Source organism: Manacus vitellinus, unplaced genomic scaffold (assembly GCF_001715985.3).
Source record: "Manacus vitellinus isolate BGI_N305 unplaced genomic scaffold, ASM171598v3 scaffold_46_pilon, whole genome shotgun sequence".
Classification (NCBI taxonomy): Eukaryota; Metazoa; Chordata; class Aves; order Passeriformes; family Pipridae; genus Manacus; species Manacus vitellinus.
In genome coordinates, this window is record NW_021940578.1 from 4804947 (window position 1) to 4823932 (window position 18986).

Genomic DNA, 18986 nt, shown 5'->3' on the forward strand with positions numbered 1-18986 from the left:
GTGCAGTTCCTCTCAGAACCTGGCAAAGGTCTTCCCTGCTCCTGCTGGGGAAGGACTGACTCGGATTCACATCAAGGGCAGGGCAGAGCTGTGCAGAGGAGTCTGTGCAGAAACCTCCAAGTGCCTTTGGCCCTTGCCCCCAAACTCAAGAGTTTTGCTGGGAATTCCCAGCCTTGAATCCTGCCTGGCTCTGACCATGCTGTAACAGTGGTTGGTGCTGCAAGTCCTGAACCCAAGTTATCCCCAGAGCTGTCCTGCTGTGCTTCATGGCAGCTCCATCTGGGAATTCCAGTCCTTCCTGGCATTGCAGTGCCACGTTTTCATGGACAGAGCTGCCAGTGGTGCCACCCTTGGTTTAAATGGGGCAAGCCTGGTGTGGACAGGAAGGCAGGGGATAAACAGAGAAGGTTAAGCTTATTTCTGGATTGGAAATTGTGCAGGAACTGTTGTGCCCAACCTTTCTTCCTCTTTCTTCTTCCTAAAGCTGGTAAATGAAAGCTCTGCACCAGCCTGTGCTGCCTCCAGTCCCTTCCCATCCTCACCTCTGAACTGTTTTCTCTCAGCGCTGCTGCCTTTGGCCTTGAACCTCCAACCTCCCCTGTTGCTTCAGAATGGGAAGGACAAAGCTTTATTGAACTGAACATCCTCTCTCTTCTCCAGGAGCTGTTGGGAACAAGCCTCTCCCAGATCAGAGCCTGCTGCTTTTGCCCTGCTCTGCCACAGCAGCTCCTGCCTTTTTGATATTCCAGCACAGGCTTCCATCTCCTCTCTGACCAGCCCCTGTTTACTTTGCAGAACACAACGTTGTCATGGCAACAGGTTACTTTTCAAAGGGAACATCTTGTCATTATATTTAATCCACTGCAGCTGAAGAGGACTGAAATATTAAGTTGTTGTTGCTATGGATACTGCTTTGTTACAGCAGTTTCTTTTGTGTCACATTTCATATACAGTGTTGGCTGCTTTTTTTCCCCCTTTCCCATGGAATAAACACAGGATGCCATTCCATTCTCCTTGTAATTGCTCTCACCAATATAATTTAGCTTAAAACCTACAGTGCCTTTTAGTTTCCGTCACGAGAATTTTCTTTTCCATCTGAAACCCATTCCTGGGGACGTGGAACCAGTGAAAATTATGGAACAGCTTGTGTGCCCTGGCAGAGCCATGGGCTTTGTGCCCTTTGACAATCCAAGTGGGATGGAGAGCAGCCTGCCCAGCAGCTTCACTCAGCCCTGTCCTCACCTTTGGGGCAGGGGAGGGTGTGAACATCATCAGAAAAGGGTGATGGAAAGGCACCACAGAACTGTTTCTCTCCACATTTCACGTGGGAAATGGTTGGATAACCCCACTGAGTTTCTGTGGGAAGAGATGGGAGCAGAAGTCTCATCCAAAACTTTGGTTTTAACTTTGCAGTTCCTTACAGGATCCTCCAGCCCTGGTTATTAAATGCTGTATTTATCATATTCACTGTGGTGCAACTGAAGAAATTGGGAGTTGGGGGGATATTTGGAGCGCTGGGGTTTTTCATATTTAAACTGAAAACAGCCCAATTTTTTGTGCAGATACAAAACCTGCTGGTGCAGCCCTTGGCTGGGGTGCAGAACTGGAGCTGGCAGCCACTGCCCAGGCATGTTTTTAGGTTTGACTTGCACTGACTAGCAGAGATGTGCACGGCTTTAAAAGGAATCCTGGGGATAAAGGAAGAGCCATCAGCATTTTCTCTTGTCAGGTTCCCCTTCCTTCCTCACAGGGAAAAATTCTGACACCTTGTAGCTGGAAAAAAAAAAGTACCCTGGTATTTAATGTGTAACTTTGTAAATATAAAATTGATTTCCTAGTTCAATCATTCCTTTGCATAACCTGAAAACAAGAGAACAGTGTCAGAGCGTGTCTAACAAAAATATGCATTTGGGGGGGAAAACATTTTGACATGTTCTTATTGTTGTCAGGATGCTCTTGGCATTATATTTTGGAGTGGATTTGCTTCCTAGGAAGGGTAACATTGCCAAAATATCAGGGCACAGGATGGAGTGTTACAAACCCAGTGTTTATTCCTGTCTGACAGGTTCTCCTGGGTAAGGCCTGTTCAGATCCACACTTGGGCACTGGTGATTTACAGTTCAGAGTGGTCAGTGAGGGGAAGTTGAACTTAATACACCTATTTAAACAACATTTTTGAAATGTTGAGGTGAAAGTGTTCATAAAGACATGATATTATCACATAAAAAAACACCCTCCAGTGACCTTTCTGGCATCAAATGGGATTTAATGGTTTGGTGGTTTTGCTGAGGGATAATACTTGCCATGTTTTCTGCATTAGTTTGGGGTTGAAACAAGTAAAGGATCCCAGGATTTGTCCAGGTCAGGAGCTTGTTGGAAGGTGACTCTGCATGGCAGGGTTTGGAGCTGGCCATGGGCAGGGACACCTCCTGCCACACCAGCTTGCTCAGTGTACACCTGACTATATCCCCCCTTGTTTTCTTAATAACATTTATTTTTGCTTCTCTTCCGTTTGCATTGGAAATGCAATGAAAAGAAATGACAGAACGTGCCCCTGAATTTTATGAATTGCAATTCTTTCTCATTGCTGGTTTCTTTTTTATATCTTAGGAGGCTAAACAGTACCCAAGGTGAAATCAGAGTTGGACCCAGCCATCAGGTAAGGGGTTTTGTTTGTATCCCAACATCTGGACATGCTTTTGCCTCTTGATCTGTTCAGATGATGCTGATTTAAAATTACATCTGTTCAAACCCGGCGAGTTTTTTAGAATCATCTTTAGATGACTCACTTTAGTGAGTCCTTTAGAATTCCTGAGCCCAGGGTTTTCTGACAGATGTTGATATATTAATGATTTTTACTAGCAGAAGTGCTGTTGGGTTAATTCTTGAATAAGATTGAAGCACTGTGAGATCTACTGGAAATTAAAAAGTGCCTTAAGTCCTTTGGATTGTTCAAAGAGGAATTGAGAAAGGTGAGTGTGTTCAACACTGGGAAGCAGAATAAGGTTAAGACTGTAGTTGTGCCTGATATTTTAGTGCTAATTTGAGGGAAATCCTTCATAAGCAATGAAAATAATCTGTTCCTAAAGAGCATTAACATACAACTTACTGTGGTTCATGGAGCCAGATCTGTCACTGGGAACTGAATCCTCTCCTTTACTTGTAGAATTGACTTTGCACTGTCCAAGTACTGGATTTTCACATCCAAGTGATGAATATTCATTCAGACCCTTTTAAAAATGTTGTTTAATAACAAGTGAAAGTAAATATTTATGTAACATTCTTAAGGATGTTTTGCTTCAGAGGAAAAACGTCCTTGGCAATTCAACCTGTGCTGTTCTTTTCCACAGTTATAATAAGAGCACTGTAAATGGTACCTTCAAAACAACTTTCATCTCAAATTGTCATCTAATATTTTGGCAGGCATTAGTCACCTGTGCTGGAAGGTGTAATTACCAGATGCATTTATGGATGGGGGGAAAAAAACCTAGAGCAGGGAGAAGGTCCAGTGATTTAGAACACTGTTAAATCCTTGCTTGCTTAGTGCTTTAAACTTGCATTGTTCTCTCCCTCACCTGCTGAGCATCCCTGTACACCCTGACAAATGTCACCACTGAGAGGGTTCTTCTCAGCCTGGTAATTAGTGTAAGGTGTCATCTTAAGATCCAGGAATGGCTGATTGTGGTGGCCCTGGTGGGAAGTCAGGCTGAAGGTGGTATTTGCTGCTCTCTGTCCTGTCGTTTGATTCCGTCTGTGGAAGGTGTAAGAGGGTCTCCTGTGCACCCTGGGCTTGACTCAGGGAGTGGATATGGATCCACTTCCCTCCACCCACCTCAGTGAGCACAAAGTACATCCAGCAGAACCCAGAAACAACGCTGAGGTCCCCAGGGGGTAGTTTTTTATGAATCTCTTGCCTTCTTTTTCCTTAAACAGTGTGTGTTAGAGATGCTGGAGGCTGTTGTTGGGTCGGTTTTTACTTAGAGCACAGATACCCCGAAGTGCTTCATGTGTCATCACAGCAGACAAGGACACAGTGAAGATAAATGTGCTGTGGAGTTGCAGTTCTCCAAACTCACTGGCACAGGAGGACAGAGGGTCTCTACTGAATGTTCTCCTGTGACAGCTTTTGGCTAATTAATGCCCTGGTGGTGGAGGGTCCCCATCCCTGGAAGTGTTTAAGGAAAGACTGGACGTGGCACTCGGTGCTCAAGGTGGTGATGGGTCCCAGGTTGGACTCGGTGATCCTGGAGGTCTTTTCCTACCTCAGTGATTCTGTGCTCAAGAGGAAGTTGCTTTTGGGAGTGACTCCAGTAATTAAGCACATTCCAAGGGTACAGGAGGCTGAACATGGATTTGTGCAAAGTCCCCCGGCTACTGGAGCACATGGCTCCTCCAGAAACCTCAGCTGGGGATAATGCTGGCTTATCCTTTTCCAGAAGAGAAGTTCAATGACATATCCATTTTCCCAGGCAAGAAGTAAAATAAAGTACAGATTAAAGAGCAGAACATGAAAGACATCTGAACCTGTGACTTGTAATTACTGGTTATGTAGAAATGTTGCCTCTCAAATACGTTTAGCGTTGTAAGTATAGGAGGTAATTATAGGGCTTAAAAGCTGTTTCTGAAGAGGCTCTCAGCTATCTCATCTCATAGCAGTAGATGACTAAAGATGCTAATTGGGTCTCTGGATAGAGTAGTGTAATACTTATTTAGTGGCAGGGTTCATTTTGCTGAGCTATCTCGCTTTCAGGAAATGTCTTTGTTTCTCTTTAGAGTTTAAATGATTTACCGAGGATTTAATTTTAAATTTAGTATCACATGTGTGTGGTTTTTTTACTAATTTAAAGTGGGACACATATGGTTGCTACATTCTTGCCTTCTCTCTTATTAGTATGTTCTGTGAGTATGTTATAGCCTGGCAAACAGAGTTGTAGCAGCATCTTTGTTACAAATGCAATCGCTGTCTCCGAGGATAAATTGTCCATCAGTGTTTGACTTCTGTACAACAGAGGGCTGTGTTTGCAGTACAAAATGGTTTCCTTTCAAGCCCTGATATTTCTGCAGACATGCTTGGTCTGTGTGTTGGGCTGAGAAGTGGTGTTAACCTGCATAATTGTCAGGAAATGAGCTGCCCTTCTGGAGGAAGAAATGCTGAATAAAGGGAATGGGTTGGGGCTTGATGACCCAGTTTCCTGATAAACTTCTGAAAACTTGGAGCAAGTAGCTTCACCACCTGTTGCCTGAGTATCTTCCATCTATGAGATCATAGTATTGCAGAGAATTTACAAGCTTCCTAACATTAGGAAGAACTGTCATGTGTGTCTGAACCCCGTTTTTACCCAGGCCAAGCTCCCTGACCTGCAGCCCTTCCCTTCCCCGGACGGTGACACGGTGACCCAGCACGAAGAGCTCGTGTGGATGCCAGGAGTCAACGACTGTGACTTGCTGATGTACCTGAGGGCAGCCAGGTAATTCCAGCCACCATCCTGCAGTGCCTGGGTCATGCTGGAGGGGGAATGTGGGGTGCTGTGTCTATGCAGTGGGATCCAATCCCTCCTTTATTCTCTTTCGGGATAATGGGGCTGCTGAAATGTATGTTTGAGACCAGAATGCTCAGATTTGCTGTTGGGCCAACAAGGCATCTTTGCATCAGCTGTGACTTTTGGCTTTAAAATGCAAAGCCAGCAGTGTGTGCTGGCATGATCCAGTGTGGGATGGGCATGGTGGAAGAAGGAAAGGAACTGCTCTGAGTGGAAGAGCCGTGACAGCACAGGATTCCTGTTTGGAGCTTCAGTTTGCATTTCAGTTCCTTACACATCTCTGGTTTGCCTGGAAGATTCACAGTAATTCAGAGTCTTAGTAAATTACTTGTAGCTTGTAGGAATTCAGAGATTGGGGAATCTGCAATTCAGTTTAGTTTTTTTGACATAATAAAACTAAGATGACAGCAAAAAGTTTGCTGTCTGCTGAGACTGTTCTCATGTCTGGAGGTTGTATCTTCCTTAATGCTCATCAGGCTCTGGTACTACTGCAGTGCAGATTTTTAACTGATGAAACCCAATTAGATTGGATTTTAATTATGAAACAATTATTCCATATGCTGAGGTGACTCAGCTTTCCATAACCACCAGCATTCGGTGCCTCGTTCTCCTCGTTCCCACAGTGCCACAAGGCCCCGAAATTCATGATTTAAGCTGTAAATACACTCTTTATGCCTCTCATGATGTGTGCATCAAAGAGCAGCTGAGGAATGTCAACTCTTTTGCCCTCAAACTCCACAGGAGCATGGCAGCCTTTGCAGGGATGTGTGATGGAGGATCCACAGAGGACGGTTGTGTCGCTGCCTCCCGTGACGACACCACCCTGAACGCCCTCAACACAGTGAGTACAACTCCTGCAGGGAGGAACAGCCTTCCCAGTTATTTCTGGGCTCCTCAGTGCATAAAACAGGAGATAAAACAGATTTAGGGATCACAATATGAGGCTGATTGTAGCTCAACGTTCCTTTCAAACCCCAACCCATTTTCTGAGCTGTGGAACTTCAGTGCTGAACTTTTGGGTGGTGCCTTTAAGGGGATCCCAGGGAATGTTCTGTGTGCTCAGCTCAGGTCCACCAGCTGGAATTGTGACTTTGTCAGCTGGCCCTTGACCCGGCTGTTGGTCCTTCCATTCAGTCCAGCCAGTCTGAAATGTTAACTGAGGTTCAAATGCCTGCATTCTTAACAGGGAGAATGTTCCCTGTGTAGCATTAGCTTATCAAAACCACTTGCTTTGGGGTTTTTTATTTGATTTCCACTTCTGTTTGATTTCATGTGTTTCAGAGAGTGCATCAGTTTTCATCCTGCAACAGGCAGGAGTAAAACAGTATTAAGATCTCAAATGTTCCCCTGTAATACTTACTAAGTAAACAGTGCCAGAACTTTCATTCTTGTTCAAATACACACACTTGAATGTGTAATGAGCTGAAATCCAAGATCAAATTCTGCACCCAAATTAAATCCTTCCCTGTTGTTCTCCCTTTGACTTCTGCAAAGTCAGATGTTATTTCTCAGTGCTTCCCAGAACTGAGGGGAGTGTAGAAATCCCAGTCCTTTGGTTCCTTTCCTGAAGGTTTTGTGTGATGCAGATTTTTATGCTGTTTGATCAGTGTTGCAGTTCAGTCTCTATTGCACATCCTCTTCAGGTTCTTACCTGTGTTCCATTTTAGTTCCTGCCTTTCCTTGGGATGGATGCCACCTGCTCCTGCTGGCTCACCACTCCAGAGCCTGCTGAACTGTTCTTTAACATCCTTCTCAGAGGCTCAAATTCCTGTTAAGGTCAAAAATCATCAAAGAGCTTTTGGAATTGGAGTTTCTCTCCCCTTATCTATAATAAAAGACTAATGCAGAAAATTCATTTAACTTCCCTGCTTTGCCATCTACTTTAATTACCCCCTTTAATCACTCAGCAGCCCGAGGAGTCTGTAATTGCACTTGTAGAATTCTTGCTTCTGAATTAGATTAGTCCCAAAATATTTTGGTTGTGTTCTTCTAATTCTTTTCTCTTTGTATTGCACATCTATTTTAGAAAATACTTTCCTTGTCCACTTGGAGTTTTTCTAGCAAAGAGTTTCCTAATAATTAATAGTTCTGTCAGGGATATTTTAAGAGACTTTGACTTATTTCTGAGAACCTGCTTTTTGAAAGACTGACTTAAAACAGTTAAATTTGTTGTCCTGACAAAATGGCACCTCTTTTTTATCTCTCACTGTCTATTTAAAATGGATCAGATTTATCTGATAAATAATTTGTGAGACTCTTAACCTGCACTAAGTTGTGTTTTTGTTTAGAAATTATCATATGCAACCCAGAAGATGAATGTAAAAGAAACTGATAGGGTATGATTTCTTATTATGGAAATCCAATAAACTTCAGAGCAGCACTTCACATAAATCAGTCTTGACAAGCTTCTTTGCTGGTGTTTTATTTATGTAATAACAGGTGCTGCAAGCCCCTAGAATGATTTATTGTTAATTATACCAGATAGAAATGAAGATCATGGAAGGCACAGTGCAACATACAGACATATATATTTATATTTATATCTCAGCCTCATTGAAGTGATTATTCACTTAACGTGCCAGGTAAAACTCCAGCTCCCGTTCCTTTGTTTGGCTGTTGGGATTTGCTGCCACATTTGTCATTGTAACCCTCAGGAAGGAAATCAAGCTTTCATTTTGGAGTTTGTTGCCCTGCTGATGAGTTCTGGGGTCAGGCTGGGAGGGGGGGAGGAGGACACAGCAGCTCCTGCAAGGCTTTCACCACAAGATGTGGTGAGAAACGAACTCAGAAAGTTCTGTGTTGGAAAGGGGATGCCCCAGCTCTGCCAACCCGTGGGAGGGTGTGCCATGGTGAATGTTTAACCTCAGCCTGCTGCTGGTGGGTTGTGTGGGGTGAGAGCTGGGCTAAATCCTGGGGTAGCTCTTCCCCTCCCTCCCATCTCTCTGCCCGTGCCCTCAGGAGCTCTGCTCCAGCCTCAGATGTGGTTTGAGATCCTCTCTGTGTCAGAAACTCCTGACCTCAGTTATCCTTTTGACCTGTGCCTGCTGGTCAGAGGTTGTGCAGTTCTGTTCTCACAGATCCCAGCCCAAGGAGGAGTTAATTCACTGCTTTGTGCTGGGTTTGGAAAAATTCCAGAGTGACATTTCATCCCCAGTGTTCTGCCTGACCTGTTGTTGTGATCCAGGAGTGAGGGTGAGAACCAGTTCTATGGAACAACAACCCCTAGACCAGAATCTGGGCATGCCCATGTGCAGACCTGGTGTTTGAGCAGAACCTCTGAGCTTTTGGGCATTTTGAGGCTGTGATATTTTTGCTGGGGAAATCAGAGCCAGCAACTCTCATCTATCCTCACACGGGGAAAAAACAGCACCACTGCAGCTCAGGTACTACTACATGGAGGGGAGACACAACAATCATATGCTAATATTGTGTAAATCTCTCTTTACTAATAGTGTTGTTCTGCCTTCTCATCACACTGTTACATGGGAACATGTCATTATGAGTGACAAACATGACAGTGTAATATCAGTTTAAGGAAATGCAGTTCTAACTTAGATGTCACCCAGACAAATTACTCCCTGTTTTAACTTGCCCTTAGACCAGATTTTCTTGTTCATTAACTACAGACAAGGTTGAAAGCATAAAAAAAAATTATTTAAATATATGTTAGCATTTCTTATTATTACCAGTTTTCCTTTTGGATGAGTCTTAATTAACATTTACTCTCATGGTTCAAACGAGGTGCTGGAGCACTTCAGGGGCCAGTGCTCTCTGCCTGGGCACGTTGGGAGATGAAGCCACCTCTAGTGCATGAGACAATTTGGCCACTTTGAATTTCCATTCATCCTTATCCTTGCTCTTAGGGGAAAAACTTCAGCACTTTATTTGCTAGATGAGTCAGAAAGCCTTTCTACAGAAACTGTTGAAACAGGCAGATAAAAAGGGTCAAAAATGACTGCTGTGATTGCTTTTAAAGTTTTTGAGGAGTATGCAAAAATATTTGTGTTTTCTGGAAGTTTTTTTTTAAATGCTGTTTCAAGTTCTTGCCCTGGGTGTGTGTGGAGCACTGGCCATGCCTGCAGTGCCCCACAGCTGTTTTGCAGCTGGATTTTGGGCTGTTTGGCAGTACCAGTGTGTGCAGAGTGGCTGCATCACAAATACCAGGCTTTTCAACCTTTATCAGTAGCATCTTAGATCATTTGGAAGCCATTGGAGCTGTTTAGATGCTTAAAAAGATGAGAACTGAGGGGAAGAGATGGAAATTGAGGTTTTGGGGTTTTTTTTTGGTTTGGTTTTATCTGATACCCAACAAGACAAGAGCACCAAATGCCCTGAAGGGCTCCTTTGTCTTGCTGGGTATCAGCCAGGGCTGATAAAAATTAAATGGAGCATATTCCATTTTCACAGTAGGGCAAGATGCCCATAGCTATGAGGAATATCCACATCCAACTGAGATTTGTCAGCTCTGCTTCTGAAGGAAGTGGCCTGAATCACATTTTGTGTTAAATCAGGTGTTGGGTTGGAGTTATTCCACCCAAAGACGGGGCTACTCCAGCCACAGGGCAGGAATCCTCATCCTGCTTTTCATTTTCCTCATCTTTTCCCTTCTCTCTCATCCTGGGATGTGATTTGTCTGGGACCAGTGGTCGTTCCATGGAAGAACCAGCACTGGGACGGGGCGAACTCTGGAATTCCAGTGCTGCCCTATAAATGCTGGATGTGACTGTATCCCCCCAAAGATGTGGCTGTATCCCCCCAAAGATGTGGCTGTATCCCCACAAAGATGTGGCTGTATCCCCACAAAGATGTGGCTGTATCCCCACAAAAGTGGGTTCTGACTGAACAATCCTTTCTGGGGTTGTTCAGCCTGGAAAAGAGAAGGCTCCAGGGTGACCTAATTGTGGCCTTCCAGGACCTGAAGGAGCAACAAGAAAGATGGAGAGAGGCTCTTTACAGGGCCTGGAGTGCCAGGACAAGGGGGAATGGCTTCACACTGACAGAGAGAAGGGTTAGATGGGATATTTGGCAGAAATCCTTCCCTGTGAGGGTGGGGAGGCCCTGGCACAGGTTGTCCAGAGAAGCTGTGGCTGCCCCATCCCTGGGAGTGTCCAAGGCCAGGCTGGACAGGGTTTGGAGCAACCTGGGCTAGTGGAAGGTGTCCCTGCCCATGGCAGGGGATGGAAGAAGATGAACTTTAAGGTCCCTTCCAACCCAAACCAGTCTGGGATTCTGTCATATCCAACTAGTTCAATAACACTGTCCCACCAGACAGCAGCAATTTTTCCTTGGAGAAAAGGACTCTGGAATGTAACTGTTCTTAATGGACTGCAATTATTTAACACTGTGCCATGAATGCAGCCCAACTCAGATGGGCTTTTCAAGGCAGCTCCTAATGACTGTAATTGCCAAAGGATGCCTTGCTGGAGCTGGAACTGCCAGATGCAATGGCACTCTGAGCTAAAAAGGTCACAGTAAAAGGGACATTTAAATTAAGTTATAAATTACAATTGAAGAACAATATTTTGATGAGCAAGCCCAGAGATGTCAGAGCTGCAAGATGTAATTCATGGGTTCATTACAGCCCAGAGGTGCCTGACAGCTGAGCCGTGCCAGAGGAGAATTTATTTGCAGCATCACAGACAGGAATGGCAGCTCTGCTCGGGAGCAGGGGCTGGAAACCTTGTGGGAATGTGCAGCCTGGCTGGTAATAGGCCTTCCCTGGGATCTGCTGTTGTTTAATGACTGCTGTAATAGAAATGAGGGGGTTGGACATGGGCACGTTCAGAGTCGTTCTTTAATCCTGTATTTTCTGGTTTAAAGCACCTCTGTGTCTGTTCCTGTTGGTGCAGTTGGGGGCTGACAGAAAGTCACAGTGGTGCAAAACAGAGATGGCAGAGTTAATGCTCAAAGTGGTGATTCTGCACCTGACAGGACAATAACCCAGTGTTTATAGAAATACCTTGAGAAGTTCAACCAGAAGTTAATGAACCCAGAGGCAGTCATCATTAGCTGTTATTTATATGTTTGAATCTTGCCAATAAAGTGCTTAGATACATTAAATGACTGCAAGTAATAAGCAGAGAATGAGCCAGATTGAGACAGGTAAATTTAACTCCAGCACTTAGAGAAAATATTTTTCCTTCCTGCTGCATTATCCTACTCCTGGCATTTAAAAACCTTTTTTTTTTTACTTGCTAAAAGTAACATTTTTCAGGAGACTCTAAACCTTTATCAGGTCTGTTTTTACACGTGTGTCTTCTCTGTTAGGTGACTCTTCTTTCCTGCCTGTGCTGATGGGTTTGGTGACTATTATATTATTAATATAATTACTTGATCAAAAGTCAATGCTTGTATTTTCTGTCGCTGATTTGGGACGGTCTTGGTGGCCTGTAAACTTTGACTTTTCTGTCAGGCCAGGCCATTCTTTCTGGGCTTCTCTGGTTGATTTTGTTTGCAGAGATGGAGCTGCTTGGGCAATTAAGGGCTGCCAGGGGAAAAAAACCACGTGTTGTCCTTGAGGCAAAATAAAGATGCCCTCCAAGTTCCAAAGAGGCTTTGGCATTCCTGGTGCTTGGGGAGGGAGCAGAGAGGGAAGGGAAACAGAAGCACCATTCTCTTCAACACTGTCACATTGCCTAAGTGAAAAATCTTCTGGGTAGTGCAATGCACAGGGAAACAAAAAAAAAACCCAACCATTTGCAAGGTGAGCTGGCAAAACAAACAGTGCTTTTTTGCTTTAAGATGGATTTGTTCCCAGTGCCGGAGTGCAAACAAGGAGGAAAATTAATGTGTACCCAGTAGAAAAGGCAACATCTTATTTCCATGCCTGGAAGTGGGTATTGCAGATACCACAGGGGGCTTGAAACTTGCTTTTTTTACTTGTTTTTTTTTTTGGTTTTTTGAAGTTAGTGGTGGTGGTTGAGCACTGCAGGCTCAGCTCTCTGCTCTTACCTGGGCTTAGATCACTTTTGGAAGTTGAAGCCTTGTTTGCTGTGGTCACTCTGCCTGTAATTCCTGCCCCAAGTACCTGCAGCTCCCCTGGAGGTGCCATCTGAAAGCTGAACATGAATACAAATCCACTCTGGCTTAGTTTTCTTTCTTGTCCCCATTATATTATTCAAGCACTGCAGAAACACCCTGTTTGCTGGTGTTGGTAAGTTGCTAGTTGTTGGTAAGGGGGAAAAAAAGTGTGTGTTCAGGCCTCCAGTTAAGGAAGGTGAAAACACACTGTGTGTAAGGGCAGAGGTCTGTGCCCAGGAGTGACCTTTTATTTTTAGAAGTACTTCACTTCCTTCAAAATTCCCTTAAGTATTCAAAAATAAAGAATGCCCCAGTAACTTGGTGGAGGTGGAAGAGCACCTTCAGCAGCTCAAGATTTGTTCCTGGTGAGAGAAGATCTGAGGCAGTTTGTGTGAATTTAACCCATCCTGTATTAATTTCTTCTGGAACTCAGCTGACATCACATTCAGCCCCCTCACTGTGGCTTTATTTTTGAGAGGTCTTTGCAAAGGATCTGCTTTTATAGCTCCCCTGCTCCTCTTCATTTTGGACCCCAGTGTTCACTAATAATTGTTGATCCAGTTGTGTTCTGGGGACTCAGCTCTTCAGATGTTCTAAAGGAGGCCCAAAACTATTGAACTGAGAGTTGACCAGCAAATGGAATAAATGAGCTGTTACTTTTAATGCCTTCAAGTTCATGTGCAAGGGTTTGGTTATTGAAGAAAACAATGGGATTTCTAACATATTTTATCCTCCAAATGGATTGGGTTTAGAGACTGTCAAAAGCTGGTTTTGCTGAAGAGTTAAGACAAGAGAAGCAATATAAGGGCCCTGGTTTGGTGTTCCCTGCTGTAAAGAAACCTTTGAGGGTCTTTTGTAGAATTCCGTGCTGCTCATGAACAACTCTGAAGGTTTGCTCTGCTCTGTGCTTAAAAAAACAACCTCCTGTCTGTGCAGAGAAGTTGGGATGCAAATGGTGTAGGAAGATAATTCAGTTTTTGTCATCCCAGCAATATTTCTTTTCTTTGAGAGCCTTTTCAGACAACACAGAGCAAGCTCCTTCCCACTCCTTCAGTGCTTAAAATTCCACTTGGAAGGCAGGACAGGCCCTAAATCTGCAGTTTCCTATCGAGTGAAGAGCCAGAGATTCTCATGGGCTCCATTAATGCTTTTTTCCATGCAGTTGTTTTCCTACCCCACCCTGATTTTTCATGTCTCCTGTCTACTTTTGATCCTCTAGATACTGAATTTGGGGGAGAAAAATCAGGTGCACTGTAGGCTCTGGCTCTGAAAGGGTGAGGTGAGCTTGGACATCCCTGGTTGCTCTCTGGAGGTGTTTGTTCCCTTCCACACTTGTTTTCCAACACCATGGTGATCTTTGCAGTGCCAGAAAAATAAAGGGAATTTTCTGGATGGGTAAACTCGACATCCCATGACTTGCAGTCCCTCCTGTGTGTGTTACTTTTTCCATTTGATTTTACTGATCTGAGCAAAACTTGCTGTGTAAAATACAACTCCTTTTGAAAAACACTTTGTTGGAGCTCCTTATAATTTTTCTTGGAATTGCTAATGTAAAAATAATATTTTTTGGTGAAAGCTTTCAGTGCTTTATGGGCTCCAACATTATCTGGGAGAGGTTTAGGAAGGAAAGGGAAAACATACCCCAATTACCCTTCAGCCTGTTTAAATCTCACTTCAGACGTCCACAGGAAAAACAGTTAGGCAGAGAACATCTCAGTGGGCTCCCTATGGTGGTTTTTCTCCCAAATATCAGCTCCCTGCTAAATTCCATGGCATGATCTGTTTGTCTCCCTCCTTTTTTAGCTCCATGAAAGCAACTACGATGCTGGGAAGGCCCTGCAGCGCCTGGTGAAGAAACCTGTGCCAAAGCTGATTGAGAAGTGTTGGACTGAGGATGAAGTGGTAGGAAATGATTTATTCCCTCCAGCCTTTAAAGTTCATGTTGCTTCTCTTGCTTTATTTTATTTTTTTTAATTTTTTCTTCTTTTTTTTAATTTTTTTTTTTAATTTTTTCTTTTTCTTTAAATTTTTCTTTTTTTTAATTTTTTTCCTTTTTTTAAAATTTTTTTCTTTTTTTTTTTTTGGTTGGTTTTGGCTTTTTGTGGGTTTTTTTTTGTTTTGGTTCTGGGGGTTTTTGTTTGGTTGGTTAGTTTTTTTGGTTTTTTGTTTTTGTTTTTTGTTTTGTTTTTTTTGTTTTTCCTCCCCTAAAAAGGTTATCTTTATGAGCAAATATAATGTGCTGCACTGGGTAAATTTTGCACAGGCCTGAGTCAGTGGGGCCTTGTTCAATGTATAGAACTTTATTAGGAAATACATAAAGATGGGTATACAAATGAAAATGTAGACATGGGGATATAAATGAAAAATATATACATGGGTACAGAAATGAAAAAATATAGACCTGGGGATATAAGTGAAAATATACAGATATGGGGATATAAGTGAAAAAATATAGACTTGGGGATATAAGTGAAAAAATATAGAGACATGGGGATATAAGTGAAAAAATATAGAGACATGGGGATATAAGTGAAAAAATATAGAGACATGGGGATATAAGTGAAAAAATATAGAGACATGGGGATATAAGTGAAAAAATACAGACATGGGGATATAAATGAAAATATAGAGACATGAATATATAAGTGAAAAAATAAGGTACAGTGCAAGATAAATTACTCATGGAAAAGTGATAGGAATGAATGGATGAATTTTTAAGGTGGTTAACTGATAAAGTATTTGAAGGCATGAACAAAAATAAAAGGGTTGTTTTCTTGGTCAGCTTCTACTAAAGTGAGATTGGTGTTCTAAAACAGAGCTGGTTAATGGGGGGAACTTTGGTGGTCTCTTGGTGTTTTTAATAATTCAGGCCCTGGCTGGGGAGAGTTTTTTGAGCTCTTGTTTCTCTGGGAGCCTTTCAGGGAGTTGCTGCAGTGAATTTGGGGGCTTTGCTCTCTCCTTGTGCAAACCTTCCTGCAGGAGCTCTGTCAGGGCTCAGCCAGGCCCCAGAAACCCGTGTTTGCAGCTGATTCCACCATCCAACAAAGAACCTTTGTGGGCAGGAGGCTGCCTGGAGTCAGGGAGGGAAGGAGGGTCATGTGCTGACACTGGCAGGGAAAGGCCTGAGTCTCTCTTTCCTGATAAGTTTTACAGTTATCTCGTCATAAAAGTGAGTTTTGTTTAGGGAACTGACTGTTGGAACAAGCACTGGAGTGCTCTGCCCTGTGTTCAGGAAGTTTGTGTTCATATTTCAACCCCTTTTCTCTGCACACATTCATGGTTAAATTGTACAGGGCAAACACCTCCTTTTTTTTTTTCTTTCCTGCGTAGATTTTCCCCCCCCCCCCCTCCTTGTTTTTTTCCATCAGCTGCACTGGGAGTGCTGGAGCTGCTGCAGCTCAGGGGTTCTCAATGCTCAGTCCCTGTTAGATGAGAGGGAGAATAGAGCCTTAGGAATGGAAAAAACAAAGTTTATTGCAAAGTGAAACATTACTCCAGAAGTGCAGACTGTGAGCACAGAGCAGTGATCACTGACTATAAATCATTGTCAGGCCCAGCTCATTTTATCATATTTGTTCTTGTTCTGTTCCATCCAAGTTTCCAGAAACACTTGGCAGCCCTCCAGCCTCGGCAAAGCCAAAGATCAAACTGTGCTCTTATTTATAGCCAGCTAAGCTCCACCTGCACAGCTCCACAGCCTGTTTGTCCCTGCAGCCTGGAGAAAACTCTGGATTAAAGCAGCAGCTCTGCACTTGGGAGCGTTTCTGGGACTTGCAAGGGAAGTTTCCTCATTGTTGGCTCTTTGAAACGGAGGAAAACTCTTTCTGTGGGATCCACAGGCTGCTTAGGAATTCTATGTTGAAGTGTTTTTCAGAAAATACTGATCTATCAAACCCAAAATCTGGCCCAAACAGTTAAATGTGGGTTTAACTGTTAAATTTGAGAACCTTAACTATGTGTGGCCCCTCCATCTCCTGATGGCAAGTGATGAGCAGGAGGAGGCCTCTAATCCTGTGGTGGGCTGATAATCCAAGAGACACAATTCTGAGGGAAGTAGAAGACCCAGGTCCAATCCATGTCCCTGTTTGTGCTGGACTTAGAATTAATCTTTTCTTGTAGCCCAGCAAATATCTACTTACTTAAGTTTTACAACTTGGATAAATAAGCAGATCCCACACCTGATACAGAGCTTTGGTCAGATAACCTGAACTGAGAAAGGCTTTGTGGCATGTGACCAACTCAAATAATCATCATAATAATAATGATGTAGGTCGTAATAATGAAGATAGTGTAGCTCATGGCTTTTGTTTCAGTTTTTCCATTCCTGCCTTTCTAATCCCATCATATTCTCCCCCTGCCTTGCCTGTGGGCCCCCAAAAAAGGTCACACTTCCCTTTTTGTTATTCTTAGTTTAATTTTCTGCCAGATTTTTAAGATGAGTGTCAGAGCTGTTGCAGGGAAGCTGTAAAGGTTGTGTGGCTGGGAAAGAAAGGAGTGTTGGGGCAACCTCCAGGAATTGGGCAGGTGGTAAAAGCCACTGCAGTGGGGTGTAGTCACATTGATTCAGGGAAAGAACTGGCTTAGTACAAAACCAGTTCTTAAAACTCCACACTTCCCAGAGTCAGAAGTGCCCTGTGAGTTGGTTGGTCTGTGACTTGCACAAGGATTTTGGCTGAGTTGCTTCTGCTGTGCTGGGTGATTCCTGTTGTTGATTTTGCTGTGCACATGATAACACCTTGTCCAGCACAGCCTTTGTGTATTCAGTAGCATTTCTGATATAACACTGTGCATCACTCAAATTTATTGAAAATGTGGTTCTTTCTCAAGTTTTTTTCACTTTTTCTGTGGCCTCTGCTGCCCAAAGACAAACATTTCTTGTCAGTTAGAACAGCTCTGCTGCCCTGTGACCAAACTGTGATCTAAGAGCTGCTTGGCAATATCAGACCTGATTAAAATAAAGGATGGCAGTCCTGTTATTTTTACTGCTGCTGATGTGGTTGCAGAGGTTTAGATCAAATTAAACAGAGGATAAAATTGGCCAGTGATCGAATTACATGGAAGGCTTTGTAAATATGAAGATGGAGGTTTGTTGTCTCCCTGGCTTCTCTAAACCTATGGCTATTTTTAAACCCTTTTTTTTTTCTTTTTTTAATCCCAGTATGTAAATTCAGAGGCACAGTGTGAAACCCAGTCTTGCACACTGCCTGCAAAAGTGGCCAAAGCAACTTCTTCCCTGATGGGTCTAAATGCAGCCCTGAGAGCAGCTGTTTCCTGTTTGTCAGGGCTCATTCTCCACCTGACAACATCAATTCCCAGCAGTGATTTGACGAGGAGGGCTTGGTTTCTCTTGTCATGCTCATGAATTTACTCCTGTGGACAAGTTGGAGCAATTGTCATATATAAAACCTTCTCTGGGCACGTTGTGAGCACTCCCCAACACCGAGCAGCATCACCTGGGGGGATCTCCTCAGTGTGAGGCTGCAGTGTCAGGCAGGAGGCAGAGCAGCTTGGAGGAGGTGGGTTATTTGGGGAGAAGCCTCGGAGCAAGTCATGTGGTTTTGATCCAGCTGGCACCTTTTCCAAGCTCCCTACCACTGAATTCCATGTCTGGCTCTGCTGGAGCAGGTCAGGGTACCTGGGAAAAGGGGCACTGGATGTCACTGGGATTGTCTGACTTGGAACACACCAAGAGATCAAAATGCTCCACTCGAAGCAGGGGGTGGCAGAGTCAGAGCACTGAGCTGGTGGCCACCTCAAAAACTGTCTCTTTTGTGGTGCCAGCAATCAGAAATCTTTTAATTTTGGGTACCAGCAATCAGAAATCCCTCCTAAGAATGGAATGGTGCTGGTCCCTTCTTCTTCTCCAGTTGGAAATACTTCAAAACTGACCTGGAAATTGTGTTTTGGAACATGCAGACCTGGTGTTTATGGAGAATAAATACAGCAAACTTAGCAGTGCCTGTGTTTACTCTGGTGCTTGCCCTGATTGCAGCATTTCTGGACCTTCTACAGCTTCCAGATTTGGAACCATGATCATTAACTTCTTTCAGTTCAGGTTAAACTCAACGTCCATATTTCCTGGCGTGGTTTCAGTGGAAATATCTCCCAAGACAAACTGTCCTTATGAAATTTCCACACATCTTTGGGGCGAAAATCTTCTCTGCAAAATTGCTTTTACACTTCCAGGGATGTTCAGTACAATTCTGACCCCTGCACTTGCTCCAGGTCCAAAAATGAGCTTCCCTTTCAGATCAATAACCTATCCAATGGCTATAATTTGTAAAGGATGCCATGGTCACCTTAAGTTTTGTTCATTTAAATGGTTTTCTCCTCTGGCATTCCTGATGCATTGGAAGTGTGGAAGGAAACCAGCTGGTTCTGACTGTTCCTCACCCCCCAGCCCTGATTCCATCTCACCTCGTCGTC

At 43.6% G+C, this 18986-nt stretch overlaps 1 protein-coding gene across 1 annotated transcript in view; it reads left to right on the forward strand.

Annotated features, from left to right (window-relative positions):
• The window catches only part of RERE (arginine-glutamic acid dipeptide repeats), a 166793-nt gene that overhangs the window by 84652 nt on the left and 63155 nt on the right, over positions 1 to 18986 (forward strand). Inside the window, exons 7-10 of the mRNA XM_029962400.1 lie at positions 2611 to 2659; positions 5344 to 5468; positions 6282 to 6381; positions 14364 to 14462. Of these exons, the coding sequence (XP_029818260.1) occupies positions 2611 to 2659; positions 5344 to 5468; positions 6282 to 6381; positions 14364 to 14462 (373 nt within the window). The remainder of the gene's footprint in view (positions 1 to 2610; positions 2660 to 5343; positions 5469 to 6281; positions 6382 to 14363; positions 14463 to 18986) is intronic.